The sequence below is a fragment of the Zootoca vivipara genome, chromosome 2, assembly GCF_963506605.1.
Source record: "Zootoca vivipara chromosome 2, rZooViv1.1, whole genome shotgun sequence".
Lineage (NCBI taxonomy): Eukaryota > Metazoa > Chordata > Lepidosauria > Squamata > Lacertidae > Zootoca > Zootoca vivipara.
Window position 1 is genome coordinate 103,195,697 of NC_083277.1, and position 26,558 is coordinate 103,222,254.

General features: G+C 42.8%; 1 protein-coding gene across 3 annotated transcripts in view; it reads left to right on the forward strand.

The window, feature by feature from the left end:
• The window catches only part of PRKCA (protein kinase C alpha), a 211,982-nt gene extending 186,189 nt beyond the window's left edge, over positions 1 to 25,793 (forward strand). Inside the window, exons 12-18 of one of the 3 annotated variants that reach the window (XR_009557213.1) lie at positions 143 to 205; positions 784 to 922; positions 3,494 to 3,574; positions 6,364 to 6,471; positions 9,917 to 10,057; positions 14,509 to 22,097; positions 23,138 to 25,792. Coding sequence is in view for 1 of the 3 variants with exons in the window: in XM_035104019.2 (XP_034959910.1) it covers positions 143 to 205; positions 784 to 922; positions 3,494 to 3,574; positions 6,364 to 6,471; positions 9,917 to 10,057; positions 14,509 to 14,673 (697 nt within the window). In the remaining 2 variants the exon portion in view is untranslated. Of the gene's footprint in view, positions 1 to 142; positions 206 to 783; positions 923 to 3,493; positions 3,575 to 5,486; positions 5,588 to 6,363; positions 6,472 to 9,916; positions 10,058 to 14,508 lie in introns of those variants that run through there. The other 2 variants (XM_035104019.2, XR_004691854.2) reach the window with 2 other exon arrangements.
• The last annotated feature ends 765 nt before the right edge of the window (positions 25,794 to 26,558 follow it).

Here is a 26,558-nt window from a genome sequence, read left to right on the forward strand (position 1 = left end):
AGAGCAGGGCAATTAAAGGCACAGAAGTCCTGTCCTCTATTGAGTCTGGCAACCCTAGGAGAGGCAGCAGTTCCTTGGCAAGTGCCACAATGGAGGCTCCAAAACATATTCCTATATCTAATGTGGTGTTCTTTTCTTGCAGGTTCTATGCTTCAGAGATCTCAGTGGGGCTGTTCTTCCTGCATAAAAAAGGAATCATTTATCGGTGAGTATTCAAGTACTCTGCAGAAAAACAAAGCTTGTCACCACCGGTGAAAAAATAGTTATGAGGGCAGGAGGAGTGGGAGGAAGTTGGCTGTTTGCATTCTCAGGAAGGAATAGGTTAGGCTGAGAAATTGTAACTGGCCCAAGGCCCAACTTTCATGGCTAAGTGGGAATTTGAACCCTGAATTGTTGGGTTATGTGGTCTATTCTGGCCACTTTGGAGCATAAAAATGAGTATCTGGAAACTGATCAATAACCACAGCAGTTGCTAGAATTCAGACTGAAGAAACAAATGTATTCCAGTTTCCAAAATGAAAGTATACATACTGCATAAGTGGAAACTTTTGAACTCCCTTTGAAGGCAGAATACTTTAGGCAGAGTACAATACATGTTACAGTAGTTAGTTCTTGGAGTTTAACAGTATCTGACCACCTGAGATTCTCACACCTAACCCATGAGCACTCCCAGACTATGAACCTGGGTCACTGGAATTGAAATCTCCATTGGAGCCCATGGAGAGGAGCATTGTTGCCTGTTGTTTGGACTCAGACTTTTAATTGCTGTGTGATTTCTCATAGGGATCTGAAATTAGATAACGTAATGCTGGATCATGAAGGGCACATTAAGATTGCAGACTTTGGGATGTGCAAGGAGCATATGGCTGATGGAGTGTCGACGAGGACCTTCTGTGGGACTCCCGATTACATTGCACCTGAGGTACTTGCTATCTGAGACGTGAAGCACCATACACCTATTATCCCAAGGCAACTGTGAAATACACTTTTAAGCAACCCGTCCAGTACCCAGGCCCGGCTCGCCCATTGACTCTAGTGGTGCATTGCGCCAGGGCGATCAGGGAGCGCTGAGGGGCGCCCCAGCAAGTGGGGGACCTGCAAGGTAGCCTCCCTTTTCCCTCCACCAGCCGCGCCGGGAGAGCAGGGAGGTAAGCGAGCGGAACAGGCGCACTAGGACCCTGTTCCGCTCTGCAGCGCCACATGGCAGCACCTCTACCAATGAAACGCAGCGCCCTGTTGGCGGGAAGGAACGCAGCGCCTGTTGGCGCAAAGAAACGACCGTGGACCCAGCGAGCGCTGGAGTCGCAGGAGATGGCTGGGAAGGCCCCGGGGCAGCCTGCCCAGGCACCCCTGCCCACTGGGAGAAGGGAGGAAGGCCGCACGGAGCAGCAGTGCCCCCTCCCCCACTCAATCTGGCATCGGACAGGCGGGCAGCCTCCGGCAGAGCGCGGCCCCGCTGTGAGGCACGGGGGCCGCTGTGAGGCTCCCCCCGCTGCCTGGCATGCCACGTAAGAGCTTTCCTTTTTAAAGAAAAAAGTGGGGGGGCGCCCGAGGGATCCCTGCACCAGGGCGCCCGATGACCTTAAGATGGCCCTGCCAGTACCAGATACTCTTCACTGATAATCACATGATGATAAAAGTGGTGCATAGTGACAAACTGGGGGAAACCACACCCTCCTGGGCCTTCCTGAAGCACTGCAAGCCCAAATGGGATGGGCAGTTACAAATGAAGTACAGTGAAGGAAAACTTTGCCAAGCAGTTGATTTGTCTCTTAGGCCCAGTGTTATCCAACTGCATTTATCCAAAAGGAAATAATTGACACAGCCAGCTTCTTTGAGTTTTATAGGTTATACAGCCGTAAGAGTGAAGTCTGAATTTACCACACAGTTATATCTTGAATTAGTGTCAGATAGGACTGGCTTGTTATTTACAGGCAAATAAATCCTTACTTGAATTAATATATATTCATACTTTGTGTATCTAGACATCGTCTCTGTCAGTGAAGTAAGTGAGCTGAATGGTTTTTGGTTTTTTTGGCTCTCACCTTTCTGCTCACTTTCCTTTTATATCATGAAAGGGAATAATTCAGCTTCCCAGTTACTTATGTCTTTGAAGTACACATTCTCCCAATTAGTGCCTCAGATAGCACCTGTTTGTTAAGTGTGAACAGGGTTTCCACCCTCATTTTGTGTGGCATGCATTAGCACAGTAAGGCTGCTTTCCTGCATTTTATTTATACTGTAGAAGTGAAACGGAATAGAATTCAATTGATGATTCAACTAGTATGTCTTTAACTAGGGTTTGCAGATTTTTTTAAAAAAAATGCCTTTAAAGCACCAGAATAAAGCAATAATTGGTTCAATATTAGTGTTGACTTCCTGTGAAGTTCTGTTACTACAGCAGAGCAAAAGGATCTCGGTCTCTTCCATTAAAACCAGTGTTGACTAACATTTATTTTTGAAGTAGCATGTGATAGATCTGGTCTGCAATGTGAATTTCCACTGAAACACCTTGTTTAACATACTCAACTACTTCACCAAACAAATAACTGATGTTCAGTAGTCCTTGTTCTGTTGCAGATACAGCACTTAGGGTAGGTTTACACATAATGCTTAAACAGGTGTTATGTGTACAAGCCTCAGCAAACCCAAGTGAAGTGTCAGACTTGCACACTCCCTCTTTCTCCCCTGTGGCCAGAATACTGACGTCTGCTTAGCTTGCATACAAAAATGTAATCTTGGTTTGAAACAAGCAATGGTTAAACAAGCTAGCTTCATAACTCCTGATTCGAAGTTGGCTTACTGAGAATCATCCATGTGCTGCTAAACTATGGTTTAGCATTAAGTGCAAACATACCCTTAATTTTGCTTAGCACTCACTATGATTTGTTTCCTTAGCCTCTGTTAAGATCAGAATGTTTTACCCTGCCTTCCCTCTGGAGTTGGTATATAGGAAGATACTGTCAACATCAGTTTCTCCCCTTAACAAACATAGAAACTGGAGAGTTGAGAATATTGACTTAACCATGGTTTGCTTGTTGCAGCTTTAAAACTTCATGCAAACCATGGTTGTAAACCCATGATGGCACATTGTGGCCATTTCTTGCCCTTTTCAGTTTGCACAATTACTGATCCCTGTAGCCAGGCCCATGCAGAGCTTGTCTGAGGCCTGGGGTGGGAGTCTTGTTCTTGGCATGCCAACATAAATCTGGCGGGTCTCCCCACGCCCTGGCTGGCTGAGCCCTCTGAGGCCTGTGGCAAGTGTACCTGGCTACTCCCTGTTCTGTAGCTGTTCCTGTGAAATGCAGGGAGATATAACTGTTAATTACATGAAGCTGAATGAACCAATTGTTCCAATAGCATGACTTCAGTATTTTTCCATTATCTTGATTTTGTTTATAAAATTATTTCTACAGAATATTTCAATTAGACGTTTGATTAAATAATAATTAAATCAACCGTAAAACATATGTTTCTTCATTACAATTCACAGATTATTGCCTATCAGCCATATGGAAAGTCAGTTGACTGGTGGGCCTATGGCGTACTGTTATACGAGATGCTAGCTGGTCAGGTAAGGATGTTTGTGCTTCTGCATTTAATACTTCAATGAGTGAGCATTGATGCCAGCTGAATGATCAAATGTGAAAGATGCCTTATTAGGTAGAGAAATTAACAGCAGGGTTGTTAGATTCAGTCAGTTCAATCCATATTCCCCCGCCCCTCCAACGCTCTACGGAAGTTAAATCAAGTCACGAGATTATAATGTGCACATTGCCTGCATAGTTAATAGCTCATCAGCCTTAATCACCAACCTGTTCCTGTGTGCACAAACTGATAGCGTTTAAGTATGCAATGAGAAATGCAAACATAGAGTGGCCGAGTTCAGCCCAAGGCAACATATCAGTTAGGTTTAATTTTGTTCTGCGGGCTCATGGAAGAGGTGGTCCAGTAATCCATTAAGAGCTAGCCTTCCCATTGAAAGCTGTGCTGTTTTCCATCGCTGGGAGTGAAGGAGCAATACTGCATGTAAAGTGTGCTTTACAGTTATATAGTTCTGCTTCTTTTGTCTCCAATACTTAAGGATTTCTGGGGGAATCATCGGCCACTTTCAGATTGAAAGTATTTTGTCACCTTCCCTTACGTAATGCAGCACAAACTAAAGCCTCATTCAGTTGATCAAATATTGGCTTAGTAAGCTGAAGTGTGAATGAGTTTTATATACCTGGACGGAGTCTTTTTGCTCCTCCCTTCGTGCGAGCATGGAAATAAGCCAGGAAGCTATGGCTAACCATGCCTTCATGTTATGTCAAAACCAGGAAGCTATGGTTAATACCTTCCAAACCATCCAAAACATAAACCCATGGAACTTGTCCTCCTAATCTGGTTTGTGTGGAAGCCATTAATTGTGGTTTTAAGTCTGGATATACTGTATTTTTCGCTCCATAAGACACACCTGACCAAAAGACGCACCTAATTTTTAGAGGAGGAAAGGGGGAAAGCCCTGTTTTTTGGGGGGATCAGCTCAAAGTTTTGCAGCTTCTTGCAGCTGCTTTTGCAAATGGGAAAAGTCCCGTTTTTTGGGGGGGGAATCAGCTCAGTTGTGCAGCTTTTTTTGCAAAGGGGGAAAGCTCCCTTTTTTGAGCATCAGCTCAAAGTTGTGCAGCTTCTTTTGCAAATGGGAAAAGCCCCGTTTTTGGGTGGATCAGCTCAGTTGTGCAGCTTTTTTGCGAAGGGGGAAAGCTCCCTTTTATGATCAGCTCAAAGTTGCTGAGCTTACCTTGCAAAGGGAAAAAATCCTGTTTTTATGGGGTTCAACTCACAGTTCTGCATTTTCTTTAGGAAAGGAAAGGGAGCCATTTCTACAGTTTCCAGACAGATAATCTAATCAGCCAGTCACGAGTCGCTGCAGCCTCCCTCTGCAGAACATTCAACAATGGAGGCCTGGGCAAGGGGGCGAGGCCTGGAAGGGAGCTAGCATCCCTTATCTCCCTCCCCGATCTCTTGCAATCAGCTGCTGAGCGGCTTCCTTTCAACTCCCTCTTTCCCTCTTGTTAGCCTTTAGCTCTTACTAAAAAAAAAAAGCACGATCTGCTTTTTGCCCCTGGGCAATCCAGCTCCAGGGACCATGCATTCGCTCCATAAGATGCACAGACATTTCCTCTTACTTTTTAGGAGGAAAAAAGTGGGTCTTATGGAGCGAAAAATACGGTAATAGAAAGCTGTATCTAACTGTGTCCTCCTGATTTGTTCCCCAGTTTGTGCAAAGGAAGGAGCAAAATAGGTGTGTATGTGTGATTTATTAAGCCAAGATTTGAACATCTAAACGTGAGGTGTGCACACACACAAAAATCTTCAGATCCTGATTGGGTGCTTCATATAGAAGGCCTATGGACCTTGGAGTGCTTCAGACAACACCTTTGCTCTGTAAACACTGTTACTTTGTTTCTCTCCCTTGATTATAATTTCTCTCCATTGATTATAAGGGGAAATCAACAAACCGCTGTAACGTTTTGTTCGTCAGAATTGGATAACATTTGTAGGCATAGCAGACACTTCTGAGAGGGATGAAGCCTTCCAAATTCAGGTAGATTAGGTGCAGGCACTTAGTTGTCTTTAAAGCTGATTTGGGGATGAGAACTGATCTTGTTGCTTCTGTCTCTCTTCCAAAAAATAAATAAATTGCTGGGGGTGGGGAAGAAACTCAAGTTTTCCATGCTCTTGTTTCATCCCTGACACTTTATTTAAATTGGAAAGTGTATGCAAATATAATACTATGAAATGGATGCCAGGAGCAGCATAAATGGCAGGGTATTGTGGCACTCAGGGTGAGGAATCGGAAGGCATATGTGCTGAACTATGGCACTGAGGCTGGCCTGCTGCCCTGTTTGCCTCTCTAGGACAACGGTGCTGGCTGCTCCTTTGTTCAGTGGAGTAGAAGCAAAGCCTTAGCAATGTATGGCTGTCACACAGTAGTGTGCACAGAAGAGCACATTATCTCATACTTCAGCGTTGACCTTGGCCACATGTTTGTTATTAAATGGAAATCTCACCTTTCCATAAAATTGTGATCAAGGCACCTAACAGCATAGATATTCATCTGAAGGTAACTAAAACTGCCTTCCTCAATCTGGTGCTTCCCAGATGTTTTAGACTCCAGCTCCCATCATCCCTGACCATTGGCTGGGGAAGATGGGAGTTGGAGTCCAAAACCTATGGAGAGCAACAAGTTGGGGAAGGCTGACCTATGCTCAATAGATTAATCTGCATTTGAGCAAATATTCTGTGTTGACATTAACTCTGAATTACCCATTTAACATTGATATTTCCCCCCCCCCCCCACACACACACACATTTTAACAGCCTCCATTTGATGGTGAGGATGAAGACGAGCTCTTTCAATCAATAATGGAACATAATGTTTCGTACCCCAAAGCAATGTCCAAAGAAGCTGTGTCCATTTGCAAGGGGGTAAGAAAGTTTGCTGCAATTATCTATTTTGCTGTTCAGGTTATATACTGTATTTTACTGTTGAGATTATTGATTTTACTATTTTCTATGGTTTATTTAAATAAACAAGCTATAGTGGTTTGAGATGCATCATCAGCCACATGTAACAGTTTTATACTTGGAGCTACTCCATGGTTCAGGTGGTTTTGCCTTTTCATACTAATGAATATCTCGGAACTTCTGCCTTCCCCCTAAGTTTCTGCTTTAATGTTTCCCATCTCATTGGTTTCAACTGCAACCTGGTTATTCCTGGAGGTCCCTTTCATAGCCACACAGTTTCGTAGAACCTAGGAGGCACAAATTCCATTTCATAGGTATTAGAAACTGAAGAGGGAGCTCCCAGATCTTGCACTGGTTCTAAAGATAGTAGCTGGTGGCAATATAAAGTAATTTTTCCATCCTTAAGGTGCTTGAATGTAAAGGAGATGCTCAATATCTTAGGGAGGATTCTAAAATTTGATTTCATCCTCCTCGGGTCTGCATTCTTCCTGTTCTTTGTTTGGTTTGTTTTTTGGTTTGTTTCGTGTCTCCCGGGTACAAATGGCTGCTATATTTTAGGGCACCCTGCCCCAGCCTGGTTGCCCTCTAAATGTTCTGACCTACACATGTGGAAGTCCTTTGTGGGGCACCAGGTTTGGAAAGGTTACTTAAGGAGGAGGGAGTTGCTCGCTGTACTTCTCTCTGTTTTCAGGATGATGGTGATACCACTGATATTATTACTAAACATTTTATTATGCTCTGTTAAATGTGCTGTGTACTAAAAATATATATCATTAGGTCCTTTGGTTGTTCACTCGACACTTCTGAACCAAAACTTCCTTGTTCTATTAATACAGAAAGAATGTTGTGTTTGAATTGTTTACCTGCATTCCTGAGTATTCTAAAGGCTGCTTCGCTCATAGAAGGCTGCCTTCCTCCATAGAATAGTCACCTATTCCTTTGTATTTAAGTTTGTCTTCTGTCCACCCTTGAAATTAATTTCCAGTTGTGCAGCCACAAAAGGTCACTGCCCTGGGCCTTTATGGCAAAGGGCGGGTAAGAAAGCTAACAAAGGAGCTTCATTTATTGCTCACCTGCACCACTAGGTGGCATATGCAAATTGAGCAGACACCTCCCACAGCAATATCTGCTTAAACTCATGCTTTTAGGAGGGCATACTGTCCATAAATTAGGGGGGGGCACAGCTTATTTACTCCCTGATGCAGAAATCTTTTCTGAAATACAGGTGGATTTTCCTTCTTCTTCCTAGCAATTCAATCTGATCCATCAGCAGGAGAGCAGTTATGCACCTGTTCCTAACAGAGAAGTTTATTTCACTGTAGAGGAGGAGGAACCCATACAGTACTTATTATAAGAAACCATTTCTGGAGCCAGCCACTCCTCAAACGAATGCTTTAGATGTGCTCTGGTTATTTTTGATCCAGAAACAAGCCTGCCCTTTCCTTAGATCTCGGGTGCTCAACCCACACAGTCCTTCTTTCCATTTTGTAATTGTGACAAAGTGATAATCTGCATTTGGCTTGCGTCCAAAGATTCAGAAACTCTGCAATTAACAGCGCAGTCCTAAGCATGAATATTAAGAAGTCCTATGTAGCTTTGGTAAGTGGGCTTAAAGGTAAAGGTACCCCTGACCGTTAGGTCCAGTCGCGGATGACTCTGGGGTTGCACGCTCATCTCCCTCTACAGGCCGAGGGAGCCGGTGTTTGTCTGCAGACAGCTTCCAGGTCATGTGATCACCATGACTAAGCCGCTTCTGGCGAAACCAGAGCAGCGCAGGGAAAAGCCATTTACCTTCCTGCCGGAGTGGTACCTATTGATCTACTTGCGCTTTGACATGCTTTCGAACTGCTAGGTGGGCAAAAGCTGGGACTGAGCAATGGGAGCTCACTCCGTCGCAGGCATTCGAACCGCCGACCTTCCGACCGGCAAGCCCAAGGCTTAGTGGTTTACACCGCAGTGCCACCCGCGTCCCAGTGGGCTTAGGGTTCCCATATAAGACACTTCAAGTGTTACAGAAAAACAGGTCTGCTTTATTGACTTTAGTGAATGAGAGACATTGATCTATCCTGCCCTCTTCCTCTCTTAAGTACCCAGGGTGGCATACAGATAAGCAAAGAACACAAAGGAAACATTTAAAAATCATACAAAATTAGACCTAATTCACACATTCCTATACTGTATATAAGTTGCTATCCTGTCAAAAACAGTGCATCCTTGAAAGTGACTTCTCCATGTGGGGTTTTTTTTTTTTGTTTGTTTGTTTTTGCTGTTTGTTTCAAAGTTTGAATGGTTTTGATTGCTGCTTATTCTAACTCCGCATTTATTCATGTTGAACACATAACTAGAGATGAACATTAAAGAAATCGCTGAGGTGTTGAAGCCGGTAGACAGACCACAGAATTCATTGAAACCGTACTCCCTGCAACTATCCATTTGCCCTCCTTTTTAAGAGAGCCATTCAAGTTACAAATATAAAGGCTTTCTCCTTTTCCAAGTTCATGCTTCATCCACGCAGATGGTATTGATCAGATAAGTAGTAAATATACAAACGAAAAAGAGGCATACTAGTTGCCGTTAGATTTGATAATAATAATAATAATAATAATAATAATAATAATAATAATAATAATAATATATTATTTATACCCTGCCCATCTGGCTGGGTTTTCCCAGCCACTCTGGGCGGCTTCCAACAGAAACATTAAAATACACTAATTTCTTAAACATTAAAGCCTCCCTAAACAGGGCTGCCTTCAGATGTCTTCTAAAAATCTGGTAGCTGTGGCCTGGTTTGCATGTCATGCTAAGCCAAACTCTGGCTGAATGTGAGCTTGTGGGCTCCCAGGAAAGAGATTGTGGCTGCTTTGTGTCACCCTGGTCATTTTCCTGCCATGCCAATGGTTTGGCTTAGTATGTTGTCAAACCATGGCTCTAACAACAAGGTATAACCAAGACTTGCTCTTGGTTTTACATCTCTTAGGTTGTTCAGGAGCTGAGGTTCAGGTGACATGCTAAGCCAAGGCGTGACCTACCTTGGTTTGGTCCAGCAGCAAAATGTCCAAGGAGGAGTAAAGAGGCCACAATCTGCTCCCATCAAGCCAGTATTTGGCTTAGCATGATGTGTGAGCCAAGCCAATGAGATGGCTAGACTGTGCCCAAAAGATAATGGGTAAATTGCATTTCATAAATTTTCAGCATAATGGAATTTATCAAGTTTAATTGGCTTTTTTTTAACAAACAAACAAACAAATAAGACAACAAAGTAAAGGCTGTTTCCAGAGATAAAACATGGCCAGGTTTGCAACAATTAAAGGACATTTTCAAATATCCTATTCCCAGGCACAGCTCTACTTTGTTGCTCCCATTCAGAAAACCTCTTTTCATCAATTGTGTGCTTGATTTCCAGCTAATGACTAAACATCCTGGAAAGCGTCTTGGCTGTGGGCCTGAGGGAGAGAGAGACATCCGAGAGCATGCCTTCTTCAGGAGAATTGACTGGGAGAGACTGGAAAACCGAGAGATCCAGCCTCCCTTCAAACCTAAAGTGGTAAGTAACACAAACAAACACTTCCTTTCCCCAATGAACTGTTTCTGGAGGTTAAAAAAATATATTTAAAACTTGTTTTGTTTTTCATAATTTAAGTAGTACACAAACTACAAAAAACCACCGAGCTTCTGAAATACACATTTTCGCATCCCAATTATCCTAACATGTTTTATACGTATGCTGAAATATGCTCAAGTTTGAAAAGCAAAGAGAACAATAGAATAACTCAAGTAGCCTTTGCAACATTCGATAAACTGGAAGCCAGAAATGGCACTACATCAGGCTAAGATTAATCATCAAGCACATTAGCCTTTATACTTTTGAGCATGGAGTGAGAATATACTCACATCAGTCAATGGAGTAGGCAGATACCCTGTAATCTGTAATTTTTACATCAGCCACCTGTTTTTAGCACTTAAAACTAAAGTAGCAGCTGAAGTTGATAGATGCAATTGGATCCAGTCACTGTAAAGTGTGTGAAACATGTCGATTTCATTGGTAGTTCAATGGAGTCACAGTCTTATACAGTCTGCATTTTTCTCATTGTTCCTTTTCCATGCGCTTATACTTTTGCCCTTTGGGCTTATCGCCTCTTCACTTCTCTGAGTGAGAATCCCAATCTGGAATACCTGTGGTTTTTTAATTCCACATGTGCTGGAAGTTTGATATTAATAATCATAATAAGCAGCAGCAGCATATCACAGAATAGGGTAATGCTGGTTTTTCACCTCATGGGAATTCAGCAAAGTTTCATTAATCTTTCTTGAATTTTGTATTTCCTTTCCTTTTTCACTTAAAAAAACCCAACAACCACCCAAAACTTTGGCTCTCCATGTCAGTTGAAATGTGTTTGTTAATGCTTGATATGCATACTTAGATAATGGAAAGCTGTTTTTCAGCTTTGGTGTGGGCAGCTAAAGGCTTTGAATTGCTTCATAGTTTATGAACATTACATTTGATGGAACAATTAATTGCAGTCACATGCTGCTTGGTACAGAATAAACTGGGGACCTGGAAAGAGAATTCTCTGAAACGTCTATTTTTAGTTTGTGGGCTGGAATGCCACCAAAAGACCCACCAAGCTAAAGGCCTTTGTGATTGTCACAGTGTTGCTTGGTTTAAAAAAAAACAACACAGCAAAAGGGTAAGACTGTATCATTTGAAACACTTTCCCATTTATAGCAAACCAGACATTAAGGTGGTGCATGTTGGCAGAATAGCGACAGACTAATGACAAATCCCACTGTAGGGCAATTATGAGTCATAGCCATGACCACATAATGTTGAGATTTTAAAGAATGTAATATAGAACTTGTGCCTCTCTAATAGCAGTGTAAGCATTTGACTTCAGGATGCTGTAGCAAAAACCGAGGTTAAATACATGGGAGGGGGCTGAGCAGCTAGAGGGACATTATTACTCATGCTATTCTACAGTTTTGCTGCTGCAGATGAAATTGGAGTTCCTTGAGAAATTATTGCGCCCAATCCTGTTAGTAGGCATACATCTACAGAAGCAGGCTCCTGCACACATACTTCTAATTGAATTATGAGCCTTGTAGGTATTATCTACAAGGTATTATCTACAAGGGACATGGGTGACGCTGTGGGTTAAACCACAAAGCCTAGGGGCTTGCCGATCAGAAGGTCGGTTCGAATCCCCGTGACGGGGTGAGCTCCCATTGCTCGGTCCCAGCTCCTGCCAACCTAGCAGTTCGAAAGCACTCCAAAGTGCAAGTACATAAATAGGTACTGCTCCAACGGGAAGGTAAACGGCGTTTCCATGCGCTGCTCTGGTTCGCCAGAAGCAGCTTAGTCATGCTAGCCACATGACCCAGAAGCTGCACACCAGCTCCCTCAGCCAATAATGCGAGATGAGCACCGCAACCCCAGAGTCGGTCATGACTGGACCTAATGGTCAGGGGTCCCTTTACCTTTACCTTTAGGTATTATCTACACATTTCCTCCCCAAATCTTCCCTCTCACTGGTCAGGCAGGATCACGTGAGCAAAAGGCCCTTGCGGGGGGGGAGGGGTCATCCCATGTTCTCCATTTCAGAAGAAAGAGGATAGCTCAGTTGGTTAGAGCAGGGTTTTGATAAGACTAAGGCTGCAGGTTTGAGCCCCGTATGGGACAGCTTCATATTTCTGCATTGCAAGGGGCTTGGACTAGATTATTTTCAGGGTCACTTCCTGCTCTATGATTCTATGTATATTTCTATGTATACTTCTGGTTCACAGGACTGGAGTCATATTACACCAGTCAACAGTTGGTTATGAGGTGGTGTGGGGAGATGAATTTATTCCCCCACTTGAGTCCTTGATAAATGCTACTGTCAGTTATCTTACCAAGGAGTTACATGTGCACAATTCCAGACTATGTTTCTCTGGCTCAAGAGCTATGATTGTGATGATTTTTTTTAACACTTCATCAGATATCTATGTCTGTATGTGTGAGATTTTTTTCTGGCCGTCTGTACCATATATTTGAGGCATGTTCCTCACTCCTTCTTAGTTATTTCATTGCAGAAACGATCACCCATTCTGTTGTAGGACTATTTTATATGTAGCTCAGATAATCTGAAATAAGGAAGAATCTGGGTAGCTAATATATTAGTCCTTAATTAAATTGTAGCATGTATTAAAACTTCTGCCTTTCACTCGAGAGCAGTCAATTAGGAACTCGTGTGAAGTACATATATTGGACATTTGTGGTAATTGCAATAGCATTTCATGATTTTTAAGAGGAAAATTCCAAAGCAAATGTTTCCGAAGTACAATACATTTAATTCAATATTAAATAATGAGAATACCATAGTTGAGGTTCCCCACACAGTTCTTTTCTAATGTTGTGGACTACAGCTCTGATCATTCTTGACAAGTGGCCCACTCTAGCTGGGGCTGATAGGAGTTGTAGTCCAAAACATCTGAAGAGCACCATGTTGGCTACTCCTGATCCAGCAACTCTATCTTTGTTTTAGTGCAACTGTTGGAAGTGTTTTCCCATGGCTGTTGTCTGATGGAATATGCCAGCGACAAAATTGCCTGCCACGTCCCTTTCAAAAGCTACTTGTGGCATTTGGAGCACACACACACACACCCCACCAATTCCCAGTGGCATCTCCCCTTGGTTTTTCATCTTTATTTTACAGCTATCTAGAGCAGAGGTTGGCAACCTCCAGACCATGGGCCGGATGCGGCCCACGGAGGCCATTTATCCAGCCTACAAGCCACCTGGTCACCGAGCTGCCCACTCGGCAAGTTCCCCCACGCGCTGCGCTAAACCGGCGCAGTGTGGCGCAGGGACTCGCCGAGCAGCAAAGGAAATGGCACCTGCGCAAACATTGGAAATCGCGCCTGCGCCTGTACAGATGCCGAAAATAGTTTCTGTGTAGGTGTGATTTCCGGCGTCTGTGCAGCCGCAGAAGCGATTTCCGGCACTGCGGACATACGCAGAAGCGATGTTCGGTGCCCCAGACATGGGCAGAGTGGTGCTGGAAATCACTTCTATGCGTGTCTGGCCCATGCCCGGCCCACGGACGATAGTCTGTGGGAATGCTCCAGCCCACGGCCGGAAAATATTGCCGACACCTGATCTAGAGTCTGAGTGCATGCATCCTTCAAGAAAGAAAGAAAGAAAGAAAGAAAGAAAGAAAGAAAGAAAGAAAGAAAGAAAGAAAGAAAGAAAGAAAGAAAGAAAGAATACTTAAAATGAAAACTTGTGCAGCTCACCTTTTCAGTTATAACAACAATAGACTGGGTTGTAAACTAGCTTGCAGGGGGAATCAGTTAAAAAAAAAACCCTCATAAGCTGCCCTGACCGCTCCTAGTTTCTCATGAACAAATGTTCATGTAAGATCCGAATTATTACAGATTATTCGACTGTAATACCACAACAACTGGAATCCTTGCTTTGTTTCATTTCATATATTATATTTCTACGCTACTTTTCGCTCACACGAATCACAAAGCACTACGGCGCTCACAAGGCAATATTAACGACATTAACAAACGTAACAGTCAAAAACAAACTAAGCACCGCTCAATTAATACTCTTGAATAGCTTTATTATTACTTACTTCACTTGAATGCATGCCCTAAGATAGTTGGAACTGTTTGTATGGAACAAAACAATGTGCGGACTGTGCTTCGTTCATCGCTTGTGTGGAAAAGTAACAGTAGAAATTCGCGAGGCCCAGTGCAATTGGCACACTTTCAGAACACTGTAGTGCCTGTGTGGGGGCCCTTTGGCCCTCCAGATGTTGCTGAACTTCAACTCTCAACAGCCCCAGCCAGCGTGGCCCTAGAGATGGCAGGACTTGCAGTCTAGCAACATCTGGAGGGCCACAGGTTCTATATACCTGGTGCAATGTTTTAAATTACTTCAGAATTTACAGCAGGATTCTCATTTTACTGACTGATTTCATTTTCTCTTCCCCCCCCCCCACCTCACAGTGTGGCAAGGGCGCCGAAAATTTCGACAAGTTCTTCACCAGAGGACAGCCAGTGTTAACACCGCCTGATCAGCTGGTCATTTCTAACATAGACCAAGCAGATTTCGAAGGGTTCTCCTATGTCAACCCACAGTTTGTACATCCCCTGTTGCAGAGCTCAGTATGAAAACGATAGACGCGAAGAAGCCACACAATGAAAAATTGTCCTTAGCCCTGGAGTTTTTAGACCTTTGCCTTGTTGATTCCATTTTGGTCTGAAAATTGTAGGGGTAAGAAGCGGGGGAAGATGCCAAGGTTTACAGCAAAGATCGTGTGGTCTCAGGAGATCACCACATACTACCCATTGTGTTCATCTAGGAATCACCGCTGCTTTTAGGTTACTCTTACGAAGCTAGCCTTTGTCATTTTTTTTATATAACTTCTGTTTTTTCCCATTGTAGCCTGCACTTCTGGGATTCTTTCCTTTCAGGGGGTTAATTAAGAGTATCATGTAGACTTGGGGGGGGGGGATAATCGTAATAAGCAAATCTGAATTATTGCACGTAGAACCCTGCGGGACCAGGTCTTTCTGTGGTCTGCTTGGTGTCACATGACAGGATGAATGGCTGGGTCCAGAAATGTAAAATAATTGAAACAGAGAGAAAACAAGAGCCCCGGGGGGGGGTGCTTCAATGTTAAAAATTGAGCATGTATACCTATTACAGCAAACAAATGAACAAATCAGATCCATGAGATCTTTGTAAAATCAGTCGATCAAAGTAGCGGCAAATGTATGAAAACATGAAATGGAAAAGATAAGATATGTAAGATTACTATTAACTGAACCTATGATGAACTATCTCAAAGGTAAAACTGCATAATGCTGATAACATGTATTAACTTTAATCTCCATGAGATTACACTGTGATCCAGGGTGCCATTTGTACTGCTTGATTTTTGCCACTACTCGAAGTTTATCGTTAAGCCAAGTTCTAATACTGTGTTCTAAAAATGGTTTCTTATCTTGGCTCTGAAACAAACCTGCAAAGCCCCAAGTCCCCAGTTTATACTTATTTATTTAGCAAACTGCATGATAGGAAGGTGTTTGTACCGTCAGTTAATAGAAATGTAGAATTCAGAGTCAGTCCCTGCTTTTCCCAATAAAAGTAAGGTTTTAAAAAATTAGAAGCCTAGGGTGGAATTCAACATTGTGTTAGGATTAAAGTTCCGTCCGTAAAAGCATTTCTGCTTGCTGAACATTTCAGCTTGCTGAACACATGCTGTTCTGGGGAGATCTCCAGACACAAGCAGAAGTCTTTGCACAGGACTTCTGTGGGGCTCATTCACATAAAATACTTCCCTCAGTATTTTACATAGTTTAAGAGCCCTGGAGCCACAGAAAAACAAAACGAGAATTGAAAAGCAGCTGAAGATATTGTCTTTGGCTGCAGTTGTCCTGGCTGAAGACGCTGAATGCATTTTTGCATATGCATCATGCAATGAATTTTGCATGTTTGATAATAAGCATTAAGTGAATCTATTTTACAGATGATTGTTATCAAGTATGAAGAAGATATATACATTTTTTATAAGACACAGCTGTGCTATCTTTGTGAAGGTTATTGTTCTGGATGACTCTCTATTTAGATTTAGCTTAATGTTTTATTATTACTAGTTTTGGAGGTGTTTTTTTAAAAAGTTCTGCATAATGTGGATAGTTTAGGGAAATCTATGCTTTGTTCTTACGTAGGCCTTATGCTAAATTATAACAGCCACCTGCAGCTTTTCTGCAAGGCTCTGACCGCCATCAAAAAAACTTTTAACCGCTGCCCTCCGAGCCCCCAGGCTGCTGAAGAAAAATTCTGTTGGTGCATGTAGATAATTTCTCTACCCACCTCACCCAAGGTTTCCTTTTGCACCAAATCCCTAAAACACGTTTTGATCACTGGCAGTTTAAAGAGCAGCTTGATGGTTTCACGTGTACGGGAAAAGAGGACTGGAACAGGAAAATTCGAAAAGAACTGACTGTATGCTCAGAACATGTTCATATCCTCTTTGAAACATGGTTGAAGTTGAGTGGCTATTAAATATCAATTAGTTCTTCAAAACAGGAAAATAATAATAGGCCCTTGCTATAATTGATGTATGCTTCCTCTAGAGTTCCAGCCCCCATGTTTTAAATTGCTTAAGCTCCCCCCACCTTATTTTATTATTATTATTAGAATATGTTGATTTTAAAAATCAGTTTGTATTTGATTTGCACTTTTGGCATGCAGTATGGTACACTCGCCCCCTATTTGTTAACACTTCCCCCTTTTAATATTTGCAAACCTGGATGCTGAATATGCGCTCCAGTGCCAGAGTCATGCCTTTTCCTGCATGGAGGGCAATGCACCTGCTATTTGGCCACACAAATGTGCTCCCTAGAAATGGGATGAGTTTCACAAGATTACAGTTCTGCGAAGGAAAGAGAGGTCTCCAGTTTTATGAAACTGTTACATAGTACACTATAGCTCCAAACAGTGCCAAAATGTTTCATCTCTCCTCTTCTTGAAAGCACTTGCTGAACGGCCCCACTATTCTCTGAAGGTACCTTAACACACAGTGTTTTACCTTCATGTGTGCTCACTGTAGTAGAGGCATCCACGCCAGCTCAGGAAGCAAATTGGGGGCCCCAGGGTCGCGTGTGTGCGTGTGGAACATCACATAAGCATGCCACTGAAATCTGCTGCAAAGAACCGATACTGTGAATAAGAGGCATGTGAACCTTTATGCTATAAAAATAGTATAACAATGAAAAATGTGGTCAGTGTAGGTGGACTATCGTTACGCGTAAAAATATCAAAGCTATCAGACGCTGGTACCTTTACTTTACAAGAAAGATGCTCTAAGCTAAATTCTGGCGCCATATCTCCTTCACATTTGCCTCTTTTTCTAAACAGTTGTCACAGTTTGAGAGAAAATTAAGCGTATTTTATCATAATGGGGCAGATCATTTTTAATTCCCAGACTTAACGCTTAGTGGTTTATCTATAATTGGCACAGCCTAGCTAGCAAAATTAAACTTTCATTTGATAAAGAAACAAACTCTAGCATTCCACTTACTTGATATATTTTTGCTACTGGGGTGAGGGAACGCAATATACTTGCTGATGACACTTTTGGGACTATATTGAGGCTCAAAATCCGCCCATCAGCATGCTGAGAAGGGAACGTTATTTTAGGACAAGTTCTTTTCACATGAAATCCCCACTTTCTGCAGCCATGGACACAGACAGGGGATTGCAATATATATATGTTGAGTGTGCATGGATTGCAATAATGTGGAGGTGGTGGTGGAATTTATAGAGCAACAAACAAGAAGACTTGTATCTGCCCTGAGGAGCTTACAGTCTAAAAAGCGAGATGCAAGAGTGCTTTGCCCCTATTGGGAAAGGAGGCATAGTTCCACGGTAGAGCACATGTTTTTCTTGTGCAAAGCACCAGTTCAATTCCTGACATATCCCCTTTAAAAAGATAAGGGAGGGATGTCGTGAAAGGCCTCTTCCTGCCCTTAGACTCCAAAGAGCTGCTGCCATTCATAGTTGATAGCACTGGGGTAAATAGACCAATAGTCTAACCAGGTATATGACGCTACCCTATGTTCCTTTGGCTCTGAGTGCTAGATAATGTGGAGTTGTTGAACTGAGCAAACGAATGCTGCTAAAATTATCACCCAACGAAAGCTAGTGAAATAATGGCAAATTAATTGGTAACGACAGGAACTCGTATTTATAGCACATATATGGAGACATGTGATATTGAGCAGTAACTGGCCCTGACTAGGTTTTGTTTCCGGGCCCTGTGTCTGAGCTGTTCAGTGTGCATACAGCTGCTTAAAACGCAGGTGGAGCATTGCACTACAAAGTACAATAATTTGCTTTCCCTTCCTTTTCCAGCAGACAAACATACCAGCACTTTCCTAAGCTGTTTTCAATTGCTCTGGAATTTGCCTGCTCTTTAGCAGACAGTTGTTTCTGTTCTTGCTCTTTTGAAATCCCAGCATTGGTCTAATGTTGTCTATGCTCAATGCTTGTAAGCCATATGTTACCTTTTACATAACTGGGGAAATCACCAGTTACAGGAACACAGAGACTCCACCCCCCTTTTTTATAGCAAAATGGCAGGCGTTAAGAGGGTGCCGCAAGGGTTTAACAGCGAAGTATTTGGCCTTTTTTTAGCACAAAGCAAGCTAGTTTCCCCAAGAATCTCTGAGAGCAGGTATTCTTAACCAGGACCAGCTGTAGACACTTGTGCATCTGATACAGAATATTAGAATAGCACAAGCCTCTACACACCAGCTCCTACAACAGTTAATCCATAATAGCTGGACTCCTATTTCTAATAGTGGAAATAAATGCATACTCAAGAAGCCACGGTCCTCTGAAAGTCAACATTTCATTTTACGCAGACTTAATGAGCACCGGAGACATAGCTTATTTAATCGTCTGTGGAATTAAAAGCAATTCTTATTGGCCTTGGAGGGGAGGGGGTAAGGTTGCATATGAAAGGTACTAGCAATTCTAGTACCCACAGAATGGAGTTCTTTCCTGACTTTTAGAATTATTTTTGCAATAGGAGACAAATGGAGGACAAAACAGATCTTCTAGGAATATGAAACTGATGGTTGCATTATTTTTATTTTTGTATATTCAGGACACAACCCCGCCTTTTTTTGCATCCTTCCCATCACATTCACAGCATCCTGTAAGTTGAGAGCTGTGCTCACAGGACCAGCTGAATTGGGCCCTCAGTGCATATTGGTTCACATACTTATCAAAATACAAGCGATTCCCTCGCAGCCAAATTCAACACCAACTCAACATAGTGGGGGAGATGTATTTATAGTGTTCAGCTTGTAGCGTTTATGCCCATTCAGGAATTTGGTAGTTTTTTTTATTTAAAAAATAATAATTCATGTGATTTGTTATCTTTGTTGTCTAGGCCATTAGAATGTAATGACTGTCGCTTTTATTTTATTTTTGAATCTGTTTGCATCTGTAAAAATGTGTCAAATATTAAGAATTTGGTTGTAGCAAGGTTTGGTTCAATGGGAAAAAAATGTTTACTTGCAAGACAACAAAATGGTTAAACCTCACATCTATGCCAACAAAATGTATCTGAAATATTTAAAGTAAATTGGGACTGATTTAGCACTGATAATTACATATCTCTTCATATCATCAGCTGATAATTGTGCCAGTAAAAGCTGCCATCTATACAGCCTTATAGTGAATCTGTAAGCATGCAGCAAAGTCCCTGTTCATAAGAGAATCTTTTTTTGGGGGGGGGTGTTGCTATAATGTCGTCATAGTTGTACCACAGGTTTGGGATCTAGGAACAGTGGGCTTCTTTCTCAGCTCTACCGATGACTCCCTTGGTGGCCTTTGGCATGGTACTAAACCTCTCTGCCTCAGTTTCCCCATCTGTAAAATGGGGACAATAATACTACTTATGTCCCTCGCAGGCTGCTGTGAGAGCTGTTTAGTTGTTGTTCCTGGTACACTTCTAATATGAAATATATATATTAAAAGTATTATACTTTTTAATAAGGAATCCATTTGTTCAATTTTCACGGTTTGCTGAAAAAAACAATGCTGTTTATACTTTTTTATACAACTGTAATAGTACTGCGGGGGGGGGAGTACTGAACTTATCATAATCAATGTCTTACGGGAGTATGGAGTAAAATTTAGCTCTTCCCAGGCAAAGTCCTATATAGTACTATCAAGTGCTGCTTTTGCAAAAAACAAACATGTAGACAGTTTTCCTATTGTAGAGATTCAAATCCTGTACAAATAAGCTTCACTGATTACTGTAAAATGAAACGTTAAGGAAATTCGACACCATATTTTCAATGTACCCCAAAGCACCAGAAAATAAAATTAAGTTATCCTTTTGAAGGCAACCAATCCCATCAGCAAAAAATATATTTCCATTGTTAATTCAGTTTGTCTGAGACTTGCTGGCCTCAACTATTATGACTATTTGTAGAAGAGAGATTTGATTTTTATCGGTGGGTGCCATGAAGAAACAGATGCCAGAAAGAAGGAAAAAAGATTTCAGATCATGTAGCAAGCCACAGTCTGATTCCATCAGATATGTCTTTTGTACCATATCGGACGTCCAAAGCTCACAAATTCCGCTGAGAATTTCTCCTATGCAAACCCCATTGAAACCTATGTGTGGGATTTTTACACAAGTGCATTGGGCAAGATTGTGCCAAAGCACTTGAGTCCACCACCCCCACCTATTTTCCAGCAGAGGTTAAAAATTCACCTCTCCAATGTCCTTGAGTGCTCCCTAGATTTTCAGTGCAATGCACGGCTTGCCCCTGAGATTTCCCAGTCATTGCCAGGCATCCCCATAGCTCTCTGTTCTATTAAAGTGAATTGGGAGGCCCTTGAATGATCTTTGTGCCATCCAAGTACATTACAGGTACATCTGTACCAAGCAGAAATGGCTGGGCCAGGATGGGTGGATTTTTAACCAACCCATAATTAATTCCGTCAGTCTCATTGATTGCGTGTGCTTATCTGCATGCTATGCCGGGTTTCAGGCCTAGGGTTTAAATGATTCCTTTCTTTGGTATGATACTATAGATCAGGCATGTCAAACCTGCGGCCCTCCAGATGTTTTGGACTACAATTCCTGTCTTGGTCACTCTGACCTGCACATCACCCCCGGATGTTTGACGGTCTATTGATGATGTGCCAACGACAAGCTGAATACTTTCTGACACTCACACACCTCAGACCAGGATAATGTAAAACAAAACAAGAGGATTTATTGTATGTTCATAAGCGTATTGGTTACAGTACAAAGCTTAAATGGTTTCGAATCACAGATGGATCCTATACCGGCCTATTACCCATAAATATTAATTACCGGCCTATTACCTCTAAATATAACTAATAATAATTATCAATAATCTCACAATGCTGTATCCTGTCTGACTATCTCATCCACCTCAATAATAAACCAGCTCTTAACTCAACACCAACTCTAACAACTGCACTCCAACTCTAACTGTCCCACTGACTCCAGGGGTGGGGTTTTTATACTCTCCCAGAGCCCCCCCCCCCCGGTTCTTAGAGTTCTATCAGGGTTAACCCTCGACAACCTGGCTAACTTTTAGGCTGATCGCCACAATTCCCATCTTCCCCAACCACTGGTCCTGCTAGCTAGGGATCATGGGAGTTGTAGGCCAAAACATCTAGAGGGCCGCAGGTTTGACATGCCTGCTATAGATGATCTCCAAGTAAGTAATACCCAGAGTGAATCCCTTTAAATCAGGAGGCAAGTCCATTTATTTCAGAGGGTCTGCTCTATTACTTAGCTGGAAGATCACTGCCTAAACTGTTTCACGGAAACAACTTAAGAGCTGTTCCTTTCTTTTTTGTTATTTATATGAATGCAAGCCAGTCAACATAAAATGTGATTTTATTGTTATTTTATTATATTTGCTTAATGTAAAGCCTACAAATATGCAGGTCACACACTATGGTCAGATTGCAGCCCTGAAACTAAGACTTTCTGGAATGTGTCAACACGGGACCTTGTAACATCATGGTATTTATTATGTTAACCCATATCTTTTCTTTTGACAAAAGATAGAATCAATAAAAGTTACCTTGTATGTGGGATACCACTTTTAAGGCTCAACATTTCTATTATGGAGAGAAAGGAACCTTTTCTAATTATTTAATAACGATAAGGTACTGTAGGGATAATGGGAGAAGCCATTCGTTTGCAGGGGAAAATCTAAAAAAATAGCGGGCAAGATTAATGTACAAATTGTTGCATTTCTCCCCCACACCCCTTAATATTAATATTTAATCTTTGTTTGCATGACATTTTCTTTTGTTAAATATTAATGGTAGTTTGAAAGCAAGTGAATATGAATAAAGATGCTGATAATTAATTTTGTGGAGGAGTGTCTTCCTTACACTGCAAGTTTTTGACTTGTCAAGAGTTTGAATTTATTGGTTTTTATCCCTGATGGTACTCCAGTTGAAGTACAGTTCTCACAGCTGCCCTTCCTTTCTTTAAGCTTGACTCAAGGAAATTTTGCATTTGATTCTGAATTGTCCCCGTCCAAGAAGAGTGTTCTAATCCATGCACATATCAGCTGTAGTGGGGCTGAAAATAAGTTGTTGGAAAGGGGGGGGGTCCTTAGCTGTCTTTCTTTGGTCTTGGTCCAGTATACCTGAAGGAGCGTCTCCTCCCCCATCGTTCTGCCCGGACACTGAGGTCCAGTGCCGAGGGCCTTCTGGCGGTTCCCTCACTATGAGAAGCTAAGTTATAGGGAACCAGGCAGAGGGCCTTTTCGGTAGTAGCACCCACCCTGTGGAATGCCCTCCCACCAGAGGTCAAAGAGAACAACAATTACTAGACCTTTAGAAAACATCTTAAGGCAGCCCTGTTTAGGGAAGCTTTTAATGTTTGATGGATTTCTGTGTTTTGATGTTTTGTTGGAAGCCGCCCAGAGTGGCTGGGGGAACCCGGCCAGATGGGCGGGGTATAAATAATAAATTATTATTATTATTATTATTATTATTATTATTATTATTTTGTTCATACTTCATTCTTGGTTTTTTCCTTTTTTCCAGTCTTCCGCTGCCTACAGGTTGCATTGACACAGCTGCTTCCAAGTATATAGCCTTCAACATTCATTAGAGGTTTGCTGTGAGGGACCTCTGGGGAAAAGTTATTTATAGGTGCTGGGCAAGGCCCAAGCAGGAGGAAGAAAGAAGGTCCCTGAACATGTCCATTGTCTCCTTTCCCCCTTCACTGGGTGACTGGCATTGAGAGGGATTTCACTAAGCACTATCACCATTACCATACAACCTTTTTTTTTACAGTGAGAATGTTAAGTATGGTAATTTAATTCACCGAAATTGTCAGTGCTTCTATGCATTACCTCATGCTTAAATTTGATTGGTTGGTAACTGATTTCTAGGGAGTTCTCTAGTAGTTCTCATAGGATTGGCTAATGTTGGTCACAAGCGAGGTATCTAGCGAAGGAGAGACTCTATTTTATGTGATTTGAGATGACTGTTTTAGAATCCACTGTGAACACTGCTAAGTTGAATAGAGTGGTGGGGTGCTTTTTCTCTGCTTGAAAGGAAAAGAGCAAAGCAGCAGGAGAAGGTAAAAGTGGAAATCTCTCATAGGAGCTGCAGGGGATGGTCTAACTGAGATACAGAAGACTGAGTGCTTAGAGGAAAATACAGTTGTTTGGAAGCTAGAAGAGACTGTGGGCCTTGCTTGGAGAAGCACATGACTGTAAAAATAATGTTTTAATTCATCTATCAGTTTTCACAGAGAAGGTTTTTGAATGTTAAAGTCTTAACGTTGGTTTAATTTTCAAGGAAGGGTGTCCATCGTATACAGTGGTACCTCGGTTTACAAACACAATTGGTTCCGGAAGTCTGTACTTAACCTGAAGCATACTTAACCTGAAGCAAACTTTCCCATTTAAAGTAATGGAAAGTGGGTTAATCCATTCCAGACGGTCCGTGGAGTACTTAAACTGAAGCATACTTAACCTGAAGCGAACTTTCCCATTGAAAGTAATGGAAAGTGGATTAATCTGTTCCAGACGGGTCCGCGGAGTACTCAACCTGAAGCGTACTTAACCTGAGGTATGGGTGTAATTGGTTCCGGAAGTCCGTACTTAACCTGAAGCATACTTAACCTGAAGCAAACTTTCCCATTGAAAGTAATGGAAAGTGGATTAATCCGTTCCAGACAGGTCCGCGAAGTACTTAAATTGAAAGTACTCAAACCAAGGTGTACTTAAATTGAGGTATGACTGTATATGATTTGAGCAACTTAGCTGCACTTTTGCTACCCTTATTTCAACAGAGCAATCATCATTTGATTGTGCCTGGTTTATTTAATTATTATTTGATTGTGTATTTGAAGGACGTTAGCCTTAAGAGCAGGGGTGAAGAACCTGTAGCTCTCCAAATGTTGCTGGAGTCCAGCTCACATCATCCCAGACCATTAGCTATGTCAGCTAAGGCTGGTGGGAATTGTAGTCCAACACCATCTTAAAGGCCACTGGTTCCCCCACAAGAATGCATCCTTGAACTGTGATGACACCTCTTGCTTGCCTGAGTGGGTGATGGGCTGGGGTGTGGGTGGGAGTATAGATATTTCTGGCTTTTCCACGCCCGGATGTTACCTACTGGATAAATGCTTGCTGGGGGGCCCACTTACTGCCTCTGGACCTGCCTTCCACTGGTATGCAGTCCACCCTCGGGCGGAAAACAGTCCCCCACCCCTTATCTAAAGCAGCATTTGGGCTGTGTGTAAGGGCTAACAACTAGCATTTTTTCACTTCACACATTACTTAGCATTTCCGGGTTCTGGAGGCATTGAAATGACATTTTGAAATACTTCTAAGGCCTAGCTCATTGTTGAAACAAACCAGGGAGCCATTTATGTCTGCTGTCTTTTGTTTTCATTTCATTCTCGTCCCCGTCCCCGTCCCCCCGCTGCCCTGCTCCCCCCCCCATTCTTCAGCTGCTAATCACTTCTATTGCAGATGAATTCTTTACCTGTGATTGTTAACAGTCATTTGCAAAATTGCCACCAAAGCGAAAAGGGGTCTTCTCTTAAGTTATTGCTAAAACCTGAGAAGCACATGACTGAGTTTTAAGAAAGAAAAGAAAGCAATTTTTAGCACCATCTCCGAATATTTAAATAGTTCTGCCTGACAAAACCCACAAAGAGTTGTGTGCATTTCAGAGAGCAGATTGACTTTGTGCTTTAAATGTGGGCAAGGCTTGGCAGGAATGAACTCTGTGAACCGTTGGACTGGCAAAGCTGTACTCTCACAACACATGAAAGATATAAACCAGGCTTCCTCAGCCTCGGCCCTCCAGATGTTTTTGGCCTACAACTCCCATGATCCCTAGCTAGCAGGACCAGTGGTCAGGGATGATGGGGATTGTAGTCTCAAAACATCTGGAGGGCCGAGGTTGAGGAAGCCTGATGCAAACTGTTTCCCACTACAGTGGTACCTCGAGTTACGAATGTCTCAACTTACAAAATATTCGACTTACGAAGTAAAATAATTGGCAAGGACTTATGAATTTTTTCGACATCCGAAGGCCGAATCGGGGCTTTGCTGCCGCCGCAGGGCTTCAGGCCGGATCGCTGCCAGCACTGCTGGCTCCCGCCCGGCCAGATCGGGCCCTCTCCGCTACCGCTGGCCTCAGGCCGAATCGCTGCTGGCTCCCGCCCAGCCGGATCTTGCTTTCTCTGCCGCTGCCCCGCCCTCTCGCTGCCCCCCAGCTGCCATAGGGCCGGATCAGGCCCTTGCGGCCGCTTTCGCCGCCCTCCCGCCTCCCCCCCCAGCTGCCATAGGGCCGGATCGGGCCCTCGCGGCCGCTTTCGTCGCCCTCCCGCCTCCCCCCAGCTGCCATAGGGCCGGATCGGGCCCTCGCAGCTGCTTTCGCCGCCCTCCCGCCTCCTCCCAGCTGCCATAGGGCCGGATCAGGCCCTCGCAGCCGCCTCGCAACCGGCCTTTAAAGTGCATTTTTTAAAGGCCCGGAACGAATTAATCCATTCCCAATGCATTCCAATGGGAAACATCATTTCTACTTACGAATGTTTCTACTTACGAATGTGCATTCGGAACGGATTAAATTCGTAAGTAGAGGGTCCACTGTATATATTTATAGAGAGATAGATATAGACACACACACACACACACTGTATTGGCAATGTGGTCCATTTTTATGTACAGCTTCTAGTATAGGTCTGGGCACCTCTTGTGACAGATCGTGTCCTCCCTCAAAGAGGGCACGTGTTGTGGTGAGACCTGGCAACCAAACCCTTGTGGGTGGGTACGATTGGATAGCCACAACATCCGATTGGTAGGTCTCTTGATGCTGGGTTTAATCTGACCAATGCGACACTAGCCAAATGGATCAAGGGACTTATATATGCCAATGCACGTGACCCTGAGCTTTCTCTCTTGGTCAGTGCATCAGAACACCAGCATCGTGTCTGCTGCGA